This window comes from Trachymyrmex cornetzi, unplaced genomic scaffold, assembly GCF_001594075.2.
Source record: "Trachymyrmex cornetzi isolate Tcor2-1 unplaced genomic scaffold, Tcor1.1 scaffold148, whole genome shotgun sequence".
Lineage (NCBI taxonomy): Eukaryota > Metazoa > Arthropoda > Insecta > Hymenoptera > Formicidae > Trachymyrmex > Trachymyrmex cornetzi.
The window spans coordinates 292,676-313,848 of NW_017296070.1; the positions used below are offsets into that span (position 1 = coordinate 292,676).

The 21,173-nt window shown below is 30.1% G+C and overlaps 2 protein-coding genes across 4 annotated transcripts; both read left to right on the forward strand.

The window, feature by feature from the left end:
* The first annotated feature begins 210 nt into the window (after window positions 1-210).
* Window positions 211-6,056, forward strand: hop (tyrosine-protein kinase hopscotch). Of its 3 annotated transcripts, none has more exons than XM_018502656.1 (14): window positions 211-308; window positions 382-657; window positions 1,461-1,762; window positions 1,839-2,198; window positions 2,361-2,573; window positions 2,646-2,923; window positions 3,025-3,352; window positions 3,414-3,570; window positions 3,637-3,758; window positions 3,853-4,006; window positions 4,112-4,436; window positions 4,639-5,057; window positions 5,166-5,494; window positions 5,670-6,056. In XM_018502656.1, the coding sequence occupies exons 2-14, from the start codon at window positions 544-546 to the stop codon at window positions 5,989-5,991; spliced, it is 3,423 nt and encodes a 1,140-aa protein (XP_018358158.1). In that variant the 5' UTR covers window positions 211-308; window positions 382-543; the 3' UTR covers window positions 5,992-6,056. The 3 variants fall into 3 exon arrangements, with proteins under 3 accessions (XP_018358158.1, XP_018358159.1, XP_018358160.1); XM_018502657.1 differs by having other exon boundaries at window positions 408-657; XM_018502658.1 differs by having other exon boundaries at window positions 413-657.
* A 13,140-nt stretch (window positions 6,057-19,196) lies between these two features.
* On the forward strand, window positions 19,197-21,079 carry LOC108757923 (uncharacterized). The gene is made up of 2 exons (XM_018502624.1): window positions 19,197-19,455; window positions 20,977-21,079. The coding sequence occupies exons 1-2, from the start codon at window positions 19,211-19,213 to the stop codon at window positions 21,077-21,079; spliced, it is 348 nt and encodes a 115-aa protein (XP_018358126.1). The 5' UTR covers window positions 19,197-19,210.
* Window positions 21,080-21,173: the final 94 nt, after the last annotated feature.

A 21,173-nucleotide genomic window follows, 5' to 3' on the forward strand; every position in this document is an offset into this window, starting at 1 on the left:
CCTCGCATTGTGTTTAGGGTTTAAAGGCATACATCAATACATGTGTAGCACGATTATATGAACCAAATATCGATTTATCATCTCCAGTATTGAAACGTGGACGTTGCTATGTAATTTACATTCACTTTGTCAGAGGGCAGTAGTGCGCGGCAGCATTTTGCGGTTATATATAGGTTTTGGTCATGTCCTCTCTCAGATTTTTCTCTGGTTATACTGTAGTAAAGATTTTCTACAAAAAAACATCCAAATAGGAGGGCTCAGTAGTGTTGATCGATAGAATAGATTTGAATGCGTTTTTCATCAAAGAGGTAATAATATTAATATTGGACATTTTATTAATCATGATATGTGCATTATATTTTTATCATTAAACAACTTTAGGCATAGTAATCTTTAGTCTGCACAAGTGCAGAGTAATGCAGGTGACTGAATTCGCTATATTTATCACACATGGTAAACAAAAAACAAATCGGTGTGCGTTGGGTATCGAGGATTGCTGTAAGATGTAATATTTCTGATGAGACCGACGCCTTGTAAATTAATATGGATGACGACCCGCGACTGTCACATTATGTATACATTTATATAGCCAACAGAGATAAACCATTGAAATTTGCATTTACTGTTGGTGAAACCATCGAGTATCTGTGTATAAAGGTGTGTACGATTCTTTTTCTTTCAGTTAAATAAAACAGAATGGAATGTTATTGTATATCTATGGCAAAAACACACATTTCTGACTTGACAATTTTGAAAACACTTATATTGTTGTGTGAAAACTATTCTATGTTATCTATTAATCATACACTGTATTATCTTCATTAATTGGAATCAAGAAATCAACAGGAAATCAGCTCTTTTGTTAATATTTATTTATTTGTATAGAACACAAACTAACAATGACGTTATATCAATAATTATAATTTTCTGCTTAACAATGTATCTATTATTATATACATACAAAATATGTTATGTAACATTTATATTGTTGTGTGGAAAATTTTTAATTGGTATAAGGTTACTGTTTGTATTCTGAGTTGATCAAAAGCCATTGATTGAAGAAGATACAGTAAATATTTAAATTAATTTAGGAAATCTTATGTATAACTACAGTATTATTTGTATTATAAAATTTGATTTGTGACACATGTACGACCACTGCTCTCCCCAAGACACACTGGCTGTTGAATTGTAATTATAGTTGTATGTTAATAAATCAAAATAAATTTGTTTAATCATATTATTTTTATTGATCTTTATAAAATTATTAATAAATCTACATAGTCTATTTTTATTAATTTTTTATTCTGTCAACATTGCACCTTTTTTATTATTTCTGTAAAATTAAATTTATTTTTCCATAACATATTTGAATAAATTTTGGTTATAATCTTTTATTTTTATCTTTGTATGCAAAGCAATCTTAATATTTTTAAAAATCAAAACTATTTAACTTATAGATATGCCATACTTTCAATATAAGTCCTTTAGCAAGACATCTGTTTGCACTGCAAAGTTATTCTTCAAAACTATGGTTCCCTTGTGGTCACATACTGGAAGAAGACTCGGAGAAATACAGATTTAACTTTCGCTTGAGATTCAAGCCATCTAGTATGGACAGGCTGAGAGAAATAGATTTAAATGCATATAATTATTATTTTGAACAAGTTCGTAAGGATGTATTGGATAACAAGGTACCTGACATTGTTTATGAGAAACATAAACATGAATTAATTGGCCTAGGAGTTAGCGATATGTATAGGTAACGTACAAGCCATTTTTCTTTGATAGAGCAATATGGAATAAACAATTGTTTATTTATTATTTTTTCATTGCAGGGTAATGCTTGAAGAAGAACTCCCACGAGAAATTGTAGAATCAGAATATAAAAAATATATACCTAAGGAATGCATAAAAAGGCATGCCTTTTTTATTAGAAAACCTATTCACAATGCACTTACAAAATTATCTGGGTATGATGCTGCATATGTCAAGGAGCAGTATTTGAAACAGTTTGAACGCATGGCTCCAAATTATCCCTATGAGGAATACACAGCATTAATGGATAAAGATGTTCCTAATCTAAGAGCTAAAGTCTTACTTAGGGTTACCATAGAGCAAGTAAAATACTGTGAGATTGACATTGGTACATGGAAAACGATTTGTAGGATAGAGGACATTTCCACTCTCTCTATAGGGTAATAACAAATATATGCAATGTAACAATATATTTCAACACATTGGCTTTTCTTGTTAATGCACAATCTTAATACAAATTAAAATCATTTTTATGGCCCATATTAATAAAATATAATAAAAACAATGAATATATATTTATCTATCACATTTTCATATTTTAGAAAAAACAACACTGTGTTAATTGGAAGGAGGACTGGCATACCATTGTGTGTACAATTTGACACAAAAGCGATTTTATTATCATTTGTATCCGCATTGGACGGATATTATCGCTTATCTGTTAAGTGGAATTTTAATCTTTGTAGTGGTGATCTTAGTATTATTACGCCTTCTTTAGAAAGATTACAAAAATTAAGGTGCCATGGACCAGTTGGGTAAGATGAATTTTACAAGATGAAAGAAAGTACATATGTAATATTTACATAGAGTCTTCAAAAATGTTTCAGAAAGGATTTCTCGTATACGAAGCTTAAGGAAAAATGTGCCAACGAGCTTGGAAGTTACATACTGCGCGAGAGTGAAACCGAGTATTGTGTTTATTACATCGACGTTTACAACAAAGATGGAACTATATCTTCGCAAGAAGTAGTAGAGACTAAACCTGATAAATTTGTAATGACAAACAGTTCTCGAGTATACGAATCTTTGAGACATTTAATTTCTTCATTCCAAAATCCCAATGAATCAATATACTTTGGAAAATGCTTGGGATTTTCGGAATATGGTATATATTAATTAATTATATATGAATTGTATATATTTTTTTTAGAAGAAAAATATCGATATTTTAGTATTTCATTTATATACAGAGAATTTATTTTCTAGACAAGTCCAAATTATTACTTTGCGCTTCGGAAAACATCGTAAACGAAGTAGCGGCAGATGAGGAAATAATTACTACTCTATTGCAAGGTGGGCCGCGATGCGTACCATGGAATGAATTGCAAGTATACAAAGCAATCGCAAAAAGCGACGAAGATTTGACTTGTTCCACGACAATGACGAGTTTGCATCGAGCTATATGGCGAGTTGCTAAAGGCAAGAAGCTCGAGGTTATGATGAAGATACTGAAGACGGAGGAGAATAATTATACCAAAGAATTTTTAGAATTGGTCGGCAAATGGAGCCAATTGCGTTCAGTAGCTTTAGTTAGGTAAATATCAGAAATCTTAGAAAGGTATTAAAGCGTGAAAATACTATGTTCAATTTTTCAGATTATATGGCATAACTGTAGCCCCGACGATCGGAATGCTACTCGAGCTAGTGAATTTGGGCCCGCTGGACAAGTACCTGTGCAGCAATAGTAAATCTGTATTAACGGTTGATATGGTAGAAGCCACCGTCTGTCTGGCAACAGCTCTATGGCATTTGGTAAATTTCTCCAAATATTTGTGTTATATCTTAATGTTAATATCTTTAACATGCAAGAATATGTAGGAGGAGAATCGTGTAATTCATGGAAATATAAGATGCCGGAACGTTCTCGTACATTCGCATACAGATAACAGCTTCATTGTCAAGTTGGGTGATCCTGGTCTCTTCACTTATACCGAGGACGAGTAAGTAAAGAAATAAAAATCTTGTTTAATTACATTCATTGTTTTCTTTTCAAATGTAATATAAGGATCCACGATTTTTCGTTATTTTGCGCAGTATATATTGGATACCACCAGAATGTTACACGGATTTTGCATCTGCAAAATATAGTCTTCAAGCGGATATATGGGCATTGGCAACAACTATTTGGGAGATATTTTCCAGAGGGGCTCCCCCACCCAAATATCACAAAACTCATACTGTTAAAATGGTATATTTATTACAAACAAAAATTTCATTACGTTAATTTTTTACGTTGATAGAATTATGTTATTAGAAACTCTGACTATGATGATTAAATGATATTATCTTGCAGTATTATAAATGTGGAAACCGATTGCCTCCTCCTAAAGATTGTCCAAACGAAATCTATAAATTAATGTTGGAATGCTGGGGCAAAAATAATTCCATAGCAAGGAAACAACCTCAGGCTATTATGCGAGATATCAATCAGATCCTCTATGAAGTATATAACGCTCGTAGAACTCATACTTACGCTACTATATGCCCCAAGTTTTTCCGAGATGCCGATGGAAACAATGACGAGAATGGTAGTATTTATACAGAAGAAAGCAAATCGAATAGCGAATCGCAAACGAGTTTGGTCACTGATTACACTAATATTACTTGGAACGATCATAGTGAGTCGATTTCAATCTTTTTAATTACAAAAGTAATTGATATTATTCTTGATTAGTTGATGCTATTTACGAAATAAAAATGTCAAATTATCTTTAGACATTAGAATAATTATATCTTATTTTCTTTATTGTAATACAAGTAATAATATTTAATTGTGATAACTGATATGAGAGTTAAGAATTAAACTAATTTCTTTAAAAGCTACAGAGCAATTGGTTAGCTATCAGAATCAAGACAGCAACATAGACGAATTGTCGTTTTATCTGCGTTGGCTAAACAGCGAGTTGTACAAGATGCCATTTGCGGGTAATGGTAACGATTGTGGTCCGAGTTGCGAAGATAGCTCAGGCAAAACTAATAAAAGCAAAACCAATGACAAAGCTTGCAACAGTAAAGATAGCTCCCAATGGCAGCGTACTTACGAGATAAATGAAAATTTGGATGTGATCTTGCAAGGACGTATAGGCGAAGGCTTTTATGGTGAAGTATATAAGGGTACGCTCAGAAGACGCAATGGTAAGGAAGTTGATTCGGAGCAGGATGTAGCCGTCAAGAAACTCAAGACGCAGGAGGACTCAGAAAATGTGCTTGACTTCGAAAGAGAAATTAAAATCATGGAGGTGAATCATTGTTTTAAGAATCAATCGTTATTTTTTCAGGAATGATATGTCTAAACTTTCTGTAAATTAATTATATTCATTGTTCTCTCTTTTTAAATTTATTTTTAGAGACTCAATCATCCAAACATTGTAAAAATTTTGTGCTCAGTGGATCGAATTCTGGTAATGGAATTTATTCAATACGGCTCGTTATTGAGTTATCTAAGTTCGCATCGGTACAGCCTTGCATATAAAACACTATTAGGCTTCGCTCTGGACATCGTTGCGGGTATGGAGTATCTCGGTAGTATGAACATTGTTCACCGAGATTTAGCAGCAAGAAATATCCTAGTAGCGAACGAAGATCGAGTGAAAATCAGCGACTTCGGTCTTGCGCAAGTGATAGCTGCGAGTGATTATTATGTATTTAAAACTCTTCGTAATATTCCAATTAAATGGTAAGTATTGTAAAAAATATGTTCATCTTTTCTCACAATATTTTAACAATAATAGAAAAAAATAACGTTTCATGTTTGAAAATATATATTACATAATATAATATTTTATATTTTCTTGTTAATTCTTTTAAGATGAATTATTTTTTTACGCAGAGAAATAAACAATTTTTTTAAGGTATGCACCGGAGAGCTTGAGGCATAACAAATTTTCAACGCGTTCGGACGTGTGGTCATTCGGTGTGACAATGTACGAAGTTTTTAGCTATGGCGTCGATCCACAACTGTCAGCCAGAGTGGCTGAGAAAGAAATTTTAATGACGACTATAACGGACCTACTGAACGCGTTGGAACGTGGTCACCGTCTTCCTTGTCCAGATAACTGTCCACAGGAAATTCACAGAAAATTGATGTTATCATGCTGGCAATTGAATAGTCATGAGAGACCGATCTTTGCTACTCTACGCGAAGATATCGAGCAACTACTTTGTAATTATTAGAATACTTTGTGATTCTATGCAAATATTTTAAAAATATGACGTATCCCACTCGTGATTCTTACATCAATGGGAGATTCTTTGACGAATCTATAGTTAATTTATTTTTCATGAAAAGTCGGTTTCATTCCTTTGTGAGATCTCTATAAAGAATTATGTGTAGGTCAATTCTATTTTTATATTTTTAGATGAGTGAATTTTAGAGAAAAGTATTCTTCTATAAAAATTTTAATTTTAAAAAAAATAGGAAATCAAGGAATCTGTCATTGGAAAATTAACAATATTTCCGATCTTTAGATCTTGTATAGAAGAGATGTATCTAGTCGAAGATATTGTCGCCATTTTATTATATACTGCGTGAAATATAGCGTTTAAGTACAATATCAATTTATTAGTCCCGCAACCAATTATAATTCTATCTCGTATTCCTTTTACCCATAATTCTCCAATCAACTTCCTATAAATCAAGGCGTACACAGGATGAAAATCGGCATCAAATCGTTGACTACAAATTGATTGCATTTACATTGAATCATTAACACTAAACACCTTGTTTGAATTGATTGATAAATTTTTTTTTCATAATTACATTAATTCGTCTTATTTCAAAAATATAATGAAGTATTTCATTCGTGATTCTTACTACAATGGAAAATTTTCTTTGATGAGTAAATTTTATTTTTATATTATTTTTATTTTTATAAGATACAAGTCTCTAAAAATTTTATTTAGAAAAATAGAAAAATAGGAATCAGTTATAGTAAGGATTTCTCTTGTATATATATCTTTCGTTTTCCTTGATACCACAGAATTGAACATCTACTTTTTGCATTCTACATCTAAACTTATATCTATATCTTAAAAAGAAATACTTCTCTTGTTTTTAACGATCACTTATAGAAGAGTATCTAGTCGATAATAGTGTACTGTGAAGTTAATATATATGAATGCCGCAAAAGTATTTTTTTACGTTAAATTTTTTGTAATTCTTACCTCAACTTTTCTCATTATAGAAAAATTGAAACGATACAAATTATTTACAAACTATAATCTACGAAATAATCACACGTGAAAAAAAACCGTAAAAACTGTAGAAAAAAAACGAATGACAATTTCCATCTGGAGACCCCGCCGATGGTTCTTTCCCATGTAATTACGCGAATACTGAATAATTTACCGATCAATTCTTCCGACACCTTGGAACAATTTTCGCTCCCACGTTAAGTGCATGCATTTTCCTTTGATGTTATTTGCCTATAATGCTATAATGCTGGAAGAAAAAAATAAGAAATGTAAAAATTAGACAGACTTTAGAGGAAAATGACTATAATGAAGTAACACAACTGGTTCGCTTCTGCGGTCAGTTCGATTGAAACTTTCGAAGCAAATGGAACATCCTAAAGAGTATTACTACAAATTTAACCGATTTCTTCTATTGGTTAGTGGACTATGGCCTTATCAAAGCAAATGGAGCGCTCATTTAACGAGAGCTGTTATCACTGTTTTCATGCTGTCGTCTGCATTTTTTCAGGTAGTCGCAGCTTTAAAAAATAATTGTTTTTTAATTAAATATTAAATATGTTTCTAACTAAAAGATCGGAAATAACATATAATATTAAAATACAAATAAAATACAAACGCAGTAACCAAACAGATATTACTATTTTATCGGAGCTATAACGGAGGGTATTCACGCGAGACATTTAATCGAATTATCTGTGTTCTGGATTATTTTTTTCATGAAATTATATTAATTATTTCACTATTATTAAGAGTTAATAACACTGTTTCTAGATTTCGAGCATGTTTACAACTGAAGTTACTTTGGACTTTATAGTGGATGGGATGCCATCTCTTCTACTTACACTAGGTAGTCTGAGCAACTTGTATTCGCGTATAATACACATAGATAAAGTAAGTTTCTAAAAAAATTTTTAGATCTTTATAATTTATATTAAACTCAATAGAATGCATCTTTTGTCTCCAATATACAAAAATCTAGACAGCAATTAATTTTTAGATAAATAGAAAAAATTACTTTTGTGTATACAAATTGTATTTTGGTTCAAGGGAACGTTATTTAGCTTAATCTTACGCTAATTCAGACAATGGCGTGTTTTTATATTCACTAATACGTATATAATAATAAATAAATAAAAGCTATACACAGGCAAAATATGCAACATAAATTTCATAAATTAAAAAATTCTATTGTTTTGAATATGAAATCTAGTGAATTCATTAATTTGAATCAATCTTATACAAATCTTATAGAACCCGATAAAATACGATAGGATTCATATCCGATTAATCGTGATGCTTGCGAGGTCGACGATAGAAAATGATATAAACTTGTAGAAAATGATACCGGAAAGTTTGCGAGTTATTGCCTATATCGCGTGTTTTCAACCATTGCTAATATCATAGAATTATAAAAAATGATATCATAATTATAGAAAATGATAGAAATCCTATTGTTTTCAATCGTTCTCTAATTTTTTTATCAGGAAATACCAATGTGTCTCAATGCCCATTGATATTTTTATTATCGATTTAAAAAAATATATGATTCTTTACTTATCACTTTCTTTTAGTTTAGAGAATTATTCGAGCGTATGTGGCAAGATTGGGCGTTACAAAAGACGCGTCATGAGATCAAGATTATGCATGAGCATGCTGAGATCTCAAGATTATTCACATTCTATTACATAAGTAAGAGAAACATTAAACCTCGTTTTATCTACAGAAGAAAAGGACAAACATTGCTGTCTATAACACCGAGACTGTATTTCTACGTATAAGATTATGATAATCATTTTTTTCATTATAAGCATGAAAAATATTTATACATATATTTACAAAATTTTTTGAAGACTAAACTTACTAAATGGAGTTACATGAGATTGTAATGATTAGTCGAATTAATAAATAGATAAAGATTGACATTTAAACTAATAAGATATTCTGTCGCACGGATATCGGTGACATTAAATTTAATGTAAAGCATTTCAGATATTAGTCTTTTTTTTTTAATTTTTCTCCTTATTACGTTTCTCCTTATTTGTAATGATTAAATTTTATATATTTTCGGTATTGTAGTACGCTTTAATTTTGGCCGGTGTGAAGTCGACACCTCATTTTGAAAAAATCGATATTTTATATACAGTTCCGTTTGCACCCACAATAGTTCTACAGTTCCTGCTAAGTTTTAACAATAGTTCTGCTGATTTACTTAAAAAAAAAAAAAAAGAAATTTTATAAATGGGGTGCCAACTTCGCGTGGCACCCAAAGTATCGCAAAAATTAATTTTTATCACGAAATTCTAAAATTCTCGAAGAGTTCTACAGTTCCTGATAGGTTTCAGCGACAGTTCCGGTCTCTAAGTATTTTTAAACAACTTTAAAGTGAGAATCAGCACCCCACCGCAAGAGTAAAGTACCGCGTAACGGTCAGTTCTCGCCGACTTTTTGCTATTTTCCTACAGTTCTACAATAGTTCTAACGCTTTCTGTATGTTCTGCACAGAGTTCTGGTCTCTATGTATTTTTAAACAATTTTTTAATGTCAGAGCTGGTATCCCACTACAAGAGTATCACGTAATAGTTCCTGCCGACTTTTTGCTATATTCCTATTGTTTTGCAATAATTCCAACGCTTTCTAGAGGTTTTTATCAAGGTTCCTATTTTTAAAACAGTCACTGGTATGCGAAAACTATCAAGAACTGCCATAAAACAATAGGGACTATCGGCATCGCAAACTTATAAAAAATATGCTACCAGCAGTCAGATTAAAAAATTGTTTAAAAATACGTAGAGGCCAGAACTCTGTGCAAAACCTACAGAACTATTGTAGAACTGTAGGAAAATAGCAAAAAATCGGCGAGAACTGACTGTTACGCGGTACTTTACTCTTGCGGTGGGGTGCTGGCTCTCACTTTAAAAAGTTGTTTAAAAATACTTAAAGACCGGAACTGTTGCTGAAATCTATCAGGAACTGTAAAACTCTTCGAGAACTTTAGAATTTCGTAATAAAAATTAATTTTTGCGATACTTGGGGTGCCACGCGAAGATGGCACCCCATTTATAAAAAATTTTTTTTTACTAAATCAGCGGAACTATTGTTAAAACTTAGCAGGAACTGTAGAACTATTGTGGGTGCAAACAGAACTGTGTATAAAATATCAATTTTTTCAAAATGGGGTGCCAACTTCACACCGGCTTAATTTTGTATCTTTTATAAATATGCTACTTTTTTTTGAAAAATTCGAAACAAAGTTACAATATGATACTTTTGCAGAACAAAAAATTAATATCTTCTATCTATGTAGCTATCTGCCATTCATTCAAATTTCGTTTTTTCTACATACAGTGACATACGAGTACACTGTTAGAAATTTCGTTATAAATTTAAGTAATATGTAAAGAAAGCTTATGTTTATGAGGTAACTGAAAAGTAATAAATGTTTTAATGAAAACTAAATTACAGTAGACTTAAATATACATTAAGTTTCATACAAATCCACATAAAATTTTATGGAAAATACTTTCATATACATGTACACAAATATACTTTTCAGTTACAAATACATTAAATTTAATGTAATGTAATTAAATTTAATATAACGTTATGAAATTAAATTCAACTTGTATAACTTAAAAGTATATTAAATTTTATGATATTTTAATAGTGTAGTCCTTTCTTCGCGCACAGTCTTGTCACTGAAATTATATATAAATAAATTTATAATTATCTAATAAATTTATAATTATCTTTTCAGTCATGATGTATATAAACATTGTGGGATATAATATATGGCTGTTTACACCAGAAATTCTTGATATTATGTCGCCCATGAATGAGTCTCGCCCGCGGAGGCGACCCTTTAATGCTGAATTCTTTATCGATGAAGAGCAGTACTTTTATTTCATTCGTTTCCACATATGTCTTGTAATTATAATCATGCCTATAGTTTATATTGTCAGTTCCACTCTATTTCTGATTCTCACGCAACACACTTGCGGAATGTGCGAGTTGCTGGGGTAAGAAATTACTCTTCGCGCAATTTACTATTTGCGAAAGAGCAGACGATTCTAAGATTGCTAGAAAATGGAGCGTTTCAGTTTTCAACTGCTTTATTAATTCTCGAATTTGTGTAATAAATGCGCTTTCTTTATTTATACGGAAAAAAAGTTTTGCTGAAGTATCTAAAAATTTAGCTATAGATATAGATCTGAAAATAAATTTTGTTGGACTATGAAAATAATTATATAAGATGCTCAAATTGATTGCTAAAAATATTAAAATTTTTTGTAGCATTATTGCTCATCAGGCTTGAATTTCCTACACAAATATGATAGTTCAATAAAATAATTTTTAGATCTATATCTAGCTAAATTTTTAGATATTTCAGTAAAATCGTTCTTTTTGTGTAGAAAAAATAACTTTATCTAAATACCGCCATTTTCGGTCAAAGTTTAAAAATAATTTTCTTATCGCGTCTTTAAAAAAAATTGTTTATTATTTTTCTTCTACATTTTCAACACGAATAATAAACAGTTGTTTCGTCTTTTCTTCCGCTCAATGCAAGGCGAATATCGTTACGATACCAACAAAGTCAATTATACATTATACGATAATATGTTGACAATCATTTTGACAGGCACCGTGCGGAACGCTTATTTTGTGTTATCAAAGACGAGGCGAGATATGATTTAATTCAGGTGTCAGAAATAACTTACGGAAATATATCTGTTTTTGTACAGCAGCATTGCAAAATTATACAGTTTGTACTTTTATTTAATATATGCTATATCTAATTCCAGCGTAAGTTCATTTTTATTAGCAATGTGCGTAATAAAACAGAATGTTGTATTTTACAAAGAAAATTGAAAAGTAACAATAGCCATTAGATAATGCCTTTTTCATGTAACTTTATATGATTTTAACTAACAAAAGATTTATTACACTGAAAAAAATCGTAAATAGTGATAAGTTGAGGAGGTCGAAAAATATATAGTTTACCGACTTTTTAAATTATTTATTCTACCTTATCTCTCCGCATACAGGGGTGCACGACTTTCCTGCGAAGCGACTCCTACCTCACCTCCCCCCCTGCTTGGGAGCGCACGATTTTCATCCGAAGCGACTCCCATCCCATCTCTCTCCCCCTCCCCTGCTCGGAGGCGCACGACTTCCATGCAAAGCGTCGTGCGCCCCTATGCGCTACTATAACGTTTTTAAAGAAAATTTTTTTTTATTTTTCGATCTCCCTTGACTTATTATCATTATTTGAGTCATAGCAAAGATTATTATCAACATTACAGCCGAAAAATGTCGAAATTTGGAAACGGTCCTATTCTGCATAAGTACCGAAAAAATTCATGAAATTTAAATAAATATTTGTTTAGATAGTACTAATGGGTCCATTTGCTCACAGAAAATAAATACAATATTTATTTGATTTTAAAAAATAATTAATGCTTAAATTAAGTATCATTTTTTAAAATTGAACAAATATTTATTTATTGTAAGTAAATAGTACCATTGGTACTATTTAAACAAATATTTATTCAAATTTTGTGAATATCTTTTCAGTGTATTAGCATTAAATCATACAATACAAATATAGGGGAGAATGGGGTGGTGGCGATCCCCTAAGAAAATTTGTTAATATTTTCAGTTAAAATTGATGTTTTTCTCAAATTTGTTGCAGAAGCATACACTACAGGATTTTAGCTTTAAAGAAAACCATTAAAATGATTATTAGATGCATTAAAATTTTATTTTTTTTAAATGTATATTATTCTTTAGAATTCTTGTAATTAAGGTCATCGATCCGATCTGCTGAGCGTTGTGACCCCGTTCTCCCCTATACAGATAAATCTAACACATGACTGTAATAGATATTTCTCCTGTCGCGACTCCATTTAGATTGATTATAATCACAAAATAAATTTTATTACTTTTTTTTCTATCGGTGAAAACAATATTCTAATTACGAAATTGAGTCGAATTTCCAATAGTAAATGTATGTTAATAACATACGTACTAATTTAATTACATGCAAAAAAATATTCTTTATCTTATTATTTTAATATATATGATTTTTTTCATGTTACAAGGTTCGTTCAGATAATCGAAACTTGTCACACAGTACCGTTTCTAATGGATCTCATAAGCTTAGTGATTTTGATGAGTCTTACGTTAATCCAGGTATGCTGCTAGCAGAAATATGTTGAGCGTTTGCAAGTGTTATCAAATTATTAAAACGAAGTCTTTCAGATAATAACCATTTCCGATATGGAACGAGCTATCAGATCTATCGGACATTTTTATTGTGCACTATGTTATGTATTCATACCTTCTTACATGGGGCAGAGGGTCACGGATACGAGTTCGAGTCTGTGTAGGAAAATGTAAATATAAGTAGATTTCTCTTTAATACATCTATAAAAGTACATCTCGCGCGGTAGTATCTAAAATGCTGATATTGAAAATCTATTGTTTATTCAAGGCAAAAGAAGAGAAATTAAAATAAAATTATTAAAAGACAGAAAAAAGGTTCTCCCTGAATTTATTTATTCAGTATTTTGAATTCATTCGAAAATATATGTGAGATAATTGTGTATAAACGCATTTGTTGAGATATTATATTTTCCTACTATCGTGCGCAAAGTTCGATTTTGCACACGCATTTGCGTGCGCAAAGTATCACTTTCCCACACTTGTAGTTTAGCGTGCGGGAAAGTGATACTTTGCACAAATGCGTGTGCAAAATCGAACTTTGAGCACGATAGTATACGAAAAATAGTATACGATACTCGTGCGCTGCGTAGGTGTTCCCACACTCGCTTTTTTGTCACCCTCGCTTCGCTCGGGCGACAAACTTCGCTCGTGTGGGAAACACCTACTTTGCGCACTTGTATCATAATGTACTATTTTGTGGTACGTAAATTGCAAGTTTGCAATATTATAAATAAAATATTATAACAAGCATAATATAATTTTCTTTAAAATTGTAATTTTGAAAAAGAAAAAATGTTAATATTAATAAAAAATTTTAATATAATTTGCCGTAGTAATAATATTTACTTATTAAAGACATACAATACCGAGTGTCCTTAAAGGACCCGCATATTTCTTACTTTATAAGAAGAAAATAAACAATTTTTATCTCTTGCTGTTTTTCTGTAAATTTAATAGTATTTGAGTAAAAAATTATTGAAAACCAATATTTAGCGATTTTTAGTAATTAATATCTCGTTAACCATCGAAAAAGGACTTTTCGACTCAGTTTAGTCCGCTCTACCTGCTCAGGATAGGTGATGCCGAAATTTAAGGACACCCTGTATATCCAAGAGACACCCTGAAAACGTCCAGAAGATGTTCCCAGGATATCACTTGGATAAAGTATATTATGTGGAAAGAGGAAGAGAGATTAGATGTCTTTTTTTATTAACTTAATAACTCTGTTTCCAAAAAAAAAAAGAAAAAATTGGTTCCGCAGATTCAACTCTATGTGGTACAATGCAGTTGTTTCACAGCAAAAGACATTGTTAATAATAATGATGCGACGCTTTAAGCCACTCATCTTGACTGCCTGTAAATTTTACGTGATGTCTTTACAGAATTTTGGAATGGTAAGAAAAGAGTACTATATTCGGAATCATAATAACGATGAATAATAAATATATATATTTCGAAGATACTTCAAACAACAATTTCCTATTGCATGTTCATCAGACAAATTTGAAAATGTTTTTATCAAGTAAGTATAATAAATATGCAGAGTTGTTATTGTGTTGTGTGTTGTGTAAATAATATAAGTAAAGTGTAGCAATTCATAGGTACATGTAAATTCTTTTTAAAAGAATATCAGGATATTTGTGAGAGTATTTAACACGGTGTTACAATTTCTCTAATGACTCTTATTTTCGTAAGATATTCGATGATACAAATTTTAGTTAATTTATTTTATACAGAAAAAATTCTATTTCATATATCTTATCTAAATATAAATATCTATACACGTATAATATTATTAATAATAGTAAATATCTATCTATTTCTGTATATCTACCTATAACATTGCCCAGACAATAACTCTTCTTATGGGGAATACTTGTAAATAAAGTATTTTCAAGAAAGTCTTCGATAAAATTAAAAATTGTTTCCGATATAATACTGATGGTTTGATCGTCTTTTGTTATGTACTGTGCGAAATGGACGATTCAAATATAATGTTTTACCTCGGACTTTTTTCACTCATCTTTCGCTTTCTTTCCCTGTAAACAATCAAAAAACAATTGCGATATCGCTGCAGCAAAATAATCGCGCGTGCTAGAAAAACTAATACGGCAGATGTAAAACTGCCTAAAGACAATGTTTGTTCGTAGATCACCAGTTATTTCCCACGTTATTATCCGAACATTATACGCGCGCTGTCGATCGATTCCCTTGACGCTTCTGAAAAGTTCGTGTTTCCGCACTAAACGCATGCATTTTTTCTTCGATATAATTCACCAATAATAAAATTAAAAAATTAGAGATGCAGAATTGAATAGACCTTTAAAAAAAGAAAAGATGAATATAGCAATAAAATAATAATCGACGAGCTCTTGCTTCTACGGTCAGTTTGTTTAAAACTTTCGAAGCAAATGGAACATCCTGTAGAGCGTTATTACAAATTAAATCGATTTGTGCTGTCGCTTACTGGGTTATGGCCATACCAAAGCAAATGGAGCACTCGTTTAGTAAGGGCTGTTATCACTACTATATTACTGTCATCTGTAATTTTTCAGGTATAACCGTAGCATAGAAAATAATTTTCTTTTCAATTAAATAATTTAAGATATTTGTTAAAATCTGATTGAAGAAATATATCATAATTTATTGAATATATACATATATTAGTACACACACGCATATATATATATATATATATATATATATATATAAGCTATTTTAAATACATCTTGAAATTTTGTTTCTCAAGATTGTTATATGCAGATATTTTTTTATATGTATCTTTCTATATAAAAACTATACACAATTGTTTGAAATTTTAAAACCTCTCTTAGATGATTTATAATTCAACTTTAAGATGCTAATTAAAGATGTAATTTTTTCTGTGAATTATCTTTTGTTCTTATCAAGGGTTAATAACATGTTTCAGCTATTGAGCTTATTTATGTCTAACATCACCGCGAATTTCATAATCGATATGATACCAGCATTTATGCCTGTAATGGGTAGCCTGAGCCAAATGTATGCACGAGTTGGACATGTAGACAAAGTAAGCTTAATCAGTCGTTACTTATAAGCTTAATAAATTTTATGCAAATTCGGACAGAATGTGTTAAATGTTTATTATAAACATTTAATTTATAAAAAATTTACACAAAAAGTCGCTTTTACAAGTTTTTCATGTGTGTACCTATATATAGAATGTCAGAATTGCAGTTAGCCTAATTCTAATTAATGTCTTTATTTTTATCATAGCTATAAATAGTTATATAATAAAAATTTTATGTACATAACAAAATATTTGTGATAAAATGAAAATGATACATTATTTATAATTTCTTTTAAGTCTTGATTATTAAACAAACATGCTAATTAATAATTTCTTTTATTTTCATTATTATAATTTGTCTAATGTCTAATAAATAAATATAATTGTTTAATCATTATCTTTTTAAATGTCTTGCTATATTATTATTTTACAAGTTATAATTTATTTTAACTATTTATAGGCTATTATTTAATTTATTTTTAGCTTAGGGATTTATTTGAGCATATGTGGAACGATTGGAGATTACAAAAGACAAATTATGAGACCAAGATTATGCAGAAGCATGCCGAGACGTCGAAATTATTGACGTTTTATTATTTGCGTAAGAAAAATATTAAACTTCGCTTTATCCAAAGAAAAAGATGTATCTTTCTATCTATAAGATCCATAAGATCGACACTATATTTCTATGTTTAAAATCAATTATGTTCCCTTTTCATCAACACCGGACGTATTATCCATCGTGTACACATTACTTTCGATGAGTAACACGCGTGACATTTCTCTTTTAATTATGCATATATAATAAACATAATTTTATTTTTAAAATGCATTTGTTATAATCGCTGTCATTAAATTAAATAGATGTGAAATTTTTTAAGAATGATTGAATCTCATTGCTCACATTTCCTTTTATCCTAAACTATTTTATCCTAGCTTTTTCCTCATATCACATAAGTAATATGTTGGATAAAATTTTACCTTTACACAGCCCGCCACAAATGACTTTCGACCGACCTCGACCTTGACCTTCAAAGAGATTAAAATCATAGATATTTTGCTGCGCTCATTGTTTATTAAAAAGTTATTAACAAAACAATTTTTATAAATTGTACGCAATTTTTTTAATACAAAGGATTAAGCTCAACTAGAGATGTAAAAAAAACGGTACTTTTGACTTCAGAGAAAAGTATCAAGTAAAAAACTAGTTTTTTTTACTGAAAAAATGGTATTTTTGACCAAATCACATAAAATTCATGAAAAAACATAGAATTCATATTAAATATGTAGAAGAAGAAATAGAATTAATTTTTCTTGTTATTTCGATATTTTTTAATACTTTTATCTTTATAATTTTATATTGAAGCGGAAATATGTATTATTGGCTGTTGCAATTCTTGATAAGTTGATAATAGGTCTGGTTGCACTCTTTGCATTCAGCATCTCTGCTTTTTTTTTTTCAATGCCCGAATCTATTTTTCTAATCATATTACTTTAAATGTAAAAATTTTGGGGGATTTCAAGCAATGCGACAGATCTAAATAGCCTAAAAAAAATATCTGAAAAAATCGAGTAAAAAATTGTCAAAGCCGAAGGAAAAAAACTATTAATTTCCGAGTTTTTTTTACCCTAAAATTCTAATATTTTTCCGTCATTTACATCTCTAACCTCAACATCAAAATCGGTTGGAAGTCATTAAGGCGGGCTGTGTAAAGGTATAAACATTTATCATATATTGTTATTAAACAGAATTTTTTGAGAGCTTGTAACAGAATTAAATAATAGAAATAGTACTGAAAAGTACAGAATTTTGTTTTAGACATTGAATAAGTTGTTACCTTGAAGATATAATTTCAGAAGACATAATTTTAGAGAAGCGAACGATTATAATGAACTTGTTATTATATTCAGAAAATTTATAAGTTTTAAATATAAATTATTATTACTAATAAAGAATATATTAAAAGAAATTTAATAATAATAAATAAAATATGTCGCTCAAAAGTTTGCACAGCAAAACAATATATGTATAATAAACGACCAATAACGAGCATATTTAGATCTTAGATTAAAATATATTTAAAATAAGGACTGTATAATAAAAACGTTTCGACTCTACAGAACTTTCATCAGTTTATAACGCAATTTATGTCTTACGTACTAACGCATACTCTAGCCATTTCATATCATCCTCCAGATAGTAGTCTATAACCATTGACTTAGATTTAGATTTCCATTATCGCACCATGCTTTTTAGTGAAATGTAGCCAGATGTATAACATTTTTTTCCTTTAAAACAAATCCTCGTTTGTCAGCGAAAATCGACGTTTTTGTCCAAATTGACGGTAATAGTGATATACATACATAAAAGGTAGTCATGATGAAAAATAATTAACTTCAGAAATTAAAATTGAAGATATCTGGAGATAGCATTTTATATTCTATTTATTACTCTGTCCTAAGGATGATTGAGAATGTCAGCTCCAATGCCATCTCCAGGTATCTTCAATTTTAATTTCTGAAGTTAATTATTTTTCATCATGACTATCTTTTATATATATGATTATTACCATTAATTTGCACAAAAACGTCGATCTTCGTTGACAAACGAGGATTTGTTTTAAAGGAAAACAATTTTATATATTTGATTACATTTCACTAAAAAACATGGTACGATGATGGAATTCTAAATCTAAGTCAATGGTTATGGAATGACTATAGAGTATGCGTTAGTATATATGTAAGACGTAAATTGCGTTATAAAATGATAAAAACTCTGTAGAATCGAAACGTTTTTATTATATAGTCCTTATTTTAAATATATTTTAATCTAAGATCTGAATGTGTTCGTTACTGGTCGTTTATATATTATATATTAAAAGAAATTTATTATTATCAAATTTTTCAGTTATGCAGTACGTAGCCGTAATGGGGTACAACGTATGGCTATTCCTACCGGATATCCTCGATATTATATCACCCATAAATGAATCCCGCCCACGAATACTACCTTTTAAAGCTGAATTCTTTTTCTTCGATCAAGGACGATACTTTAACCTCATTCGATCCCATACATGCTTCGTGATTTTGATATTATCACTAATTTTTTTTGCCGTTTCCACTTTGTATGTGGCTCTTACGCAACATGCTTGCGGAATGTGCGAGTTGTTGGGGTAAGAAATTGCTCCTCGCATTATTTGCGAAAGAGTAGATTCATCGCTAGAAAACACGCAGTTCATCCATTAACTTTTAAAGCTGGACAATTTGCAGATTTGCACATGATACAATGAAAGAAACATTTATTGAATTTTATTAAAAATATTTGTTTAAATAGTACTAACGAAATATTTACTTACAGTAAATGAACATTCATTTAAAATAAAAAAATTATACTTAAATTAAATATATGTTAACATATATGTTATTAGTACTATTCAAACTCATATTTAACAAAATTCAGTAAATTTTTTAAAATGTAGATATAACTTTTCTTTTTCATTAATGAGGAAATAAAAATACAAATATTTTACTTCTCACATTTCTAAAAATTTTTATCATTATTTCTCTGTTTTTTTCGTTAATAATCGATTATCTCGTCTTTTCTTCCGCTTGTTACAAGATGAATATTATTCAAAGTCAAATGTATGATAAAAATAATATTAGTGACATAATTTCGGCAGGTATCGCGCGGAACGCTTGTTTTACATTGTTGAAGATGCAGTGGGATACGATTCAATACGGCGAAAAATAAATTACAGAAATATGGTCGTTTTTGTACGGCTGCATTGCAACATTATACAGTTTGTACTTTTATAAAAGGCATGCATTCTACAGATGCATCTATTAATTTATATGTTAAATCAGTTTAGTCCAACTTATCGAGTATTTTGCGGAAAAAGTGGGACGATTACGATTTTAGTCCCTCAAAATGAAAGTGATTTTCGGAAGTATTTTCTTACTTAATAAAGTCTAACAGATTTTTTTGTTTATGTGCCTTTGTTATCGTATATTGTTAATGTTTTTAAAAATAAACGGATGGGCATAATATTATAGACTAACCACAGCATGGAACTGTATGACTCATTTAGTGACGACTCTTACAGTACTTACTCAAAATTTTATTCCTTTAAAGAGATTTTCCTCAGTGGTAAATGTTATAAGTTTAGTTCCCTCATGTCCAATCTCGAAAACTAGGCTCATTCGACGTGTTTTTGTACGAAAGGAACAAATTTTGCAAAAAGAAGCATTGTTCTGCCTTGCGAAACGAATGTTTGTATTTAAAATATATTTTTATAAAAGTTTTATTAATATATAACTAAAGATGTAGCTTAAAATACATTAATCTTTATTTTGATAATCTTAGTCAACAAATTACTCCGGTCCCGGGGCTAGTTGAATCAGATAAAATGCATTTAAAAAATGCATTTTTTTCATATTAGTTAACAATTTCCCCTTATTATGAAAATATTATTAGGTAGTCAAATGTATGTAGTAACTGGTGTAGAATTTATTTTTTCGATAAATTTCTTAATTTCGTCTGTAAAAATTCGAAACTGAAAAATGAGTCTATTAGCCCCGGTCTCCCCTACGTAAAAATATACGTTAATAACAGATAAATGTTTTTTATATGTAAGAAACATCTCTTTTATCTCAAAGTTTTTATTAACGTATATAATCTTCTTTTATATTACAAGATTCGTTGGTATGATCGAATTTTATCACACAATACCGTTTCTAATGGATATCATAGGATTAGTGCTTGCGATGAGTCTTGCATTAACGCAGGTATGTCAATAGCAGAAACACGTTGGGCGTATCAAAATATAAAAATGAAATTTTTTAGATGCTTACCACTGCTGGCGATATGGAGCGAGTCGCCAGATCTATTAGT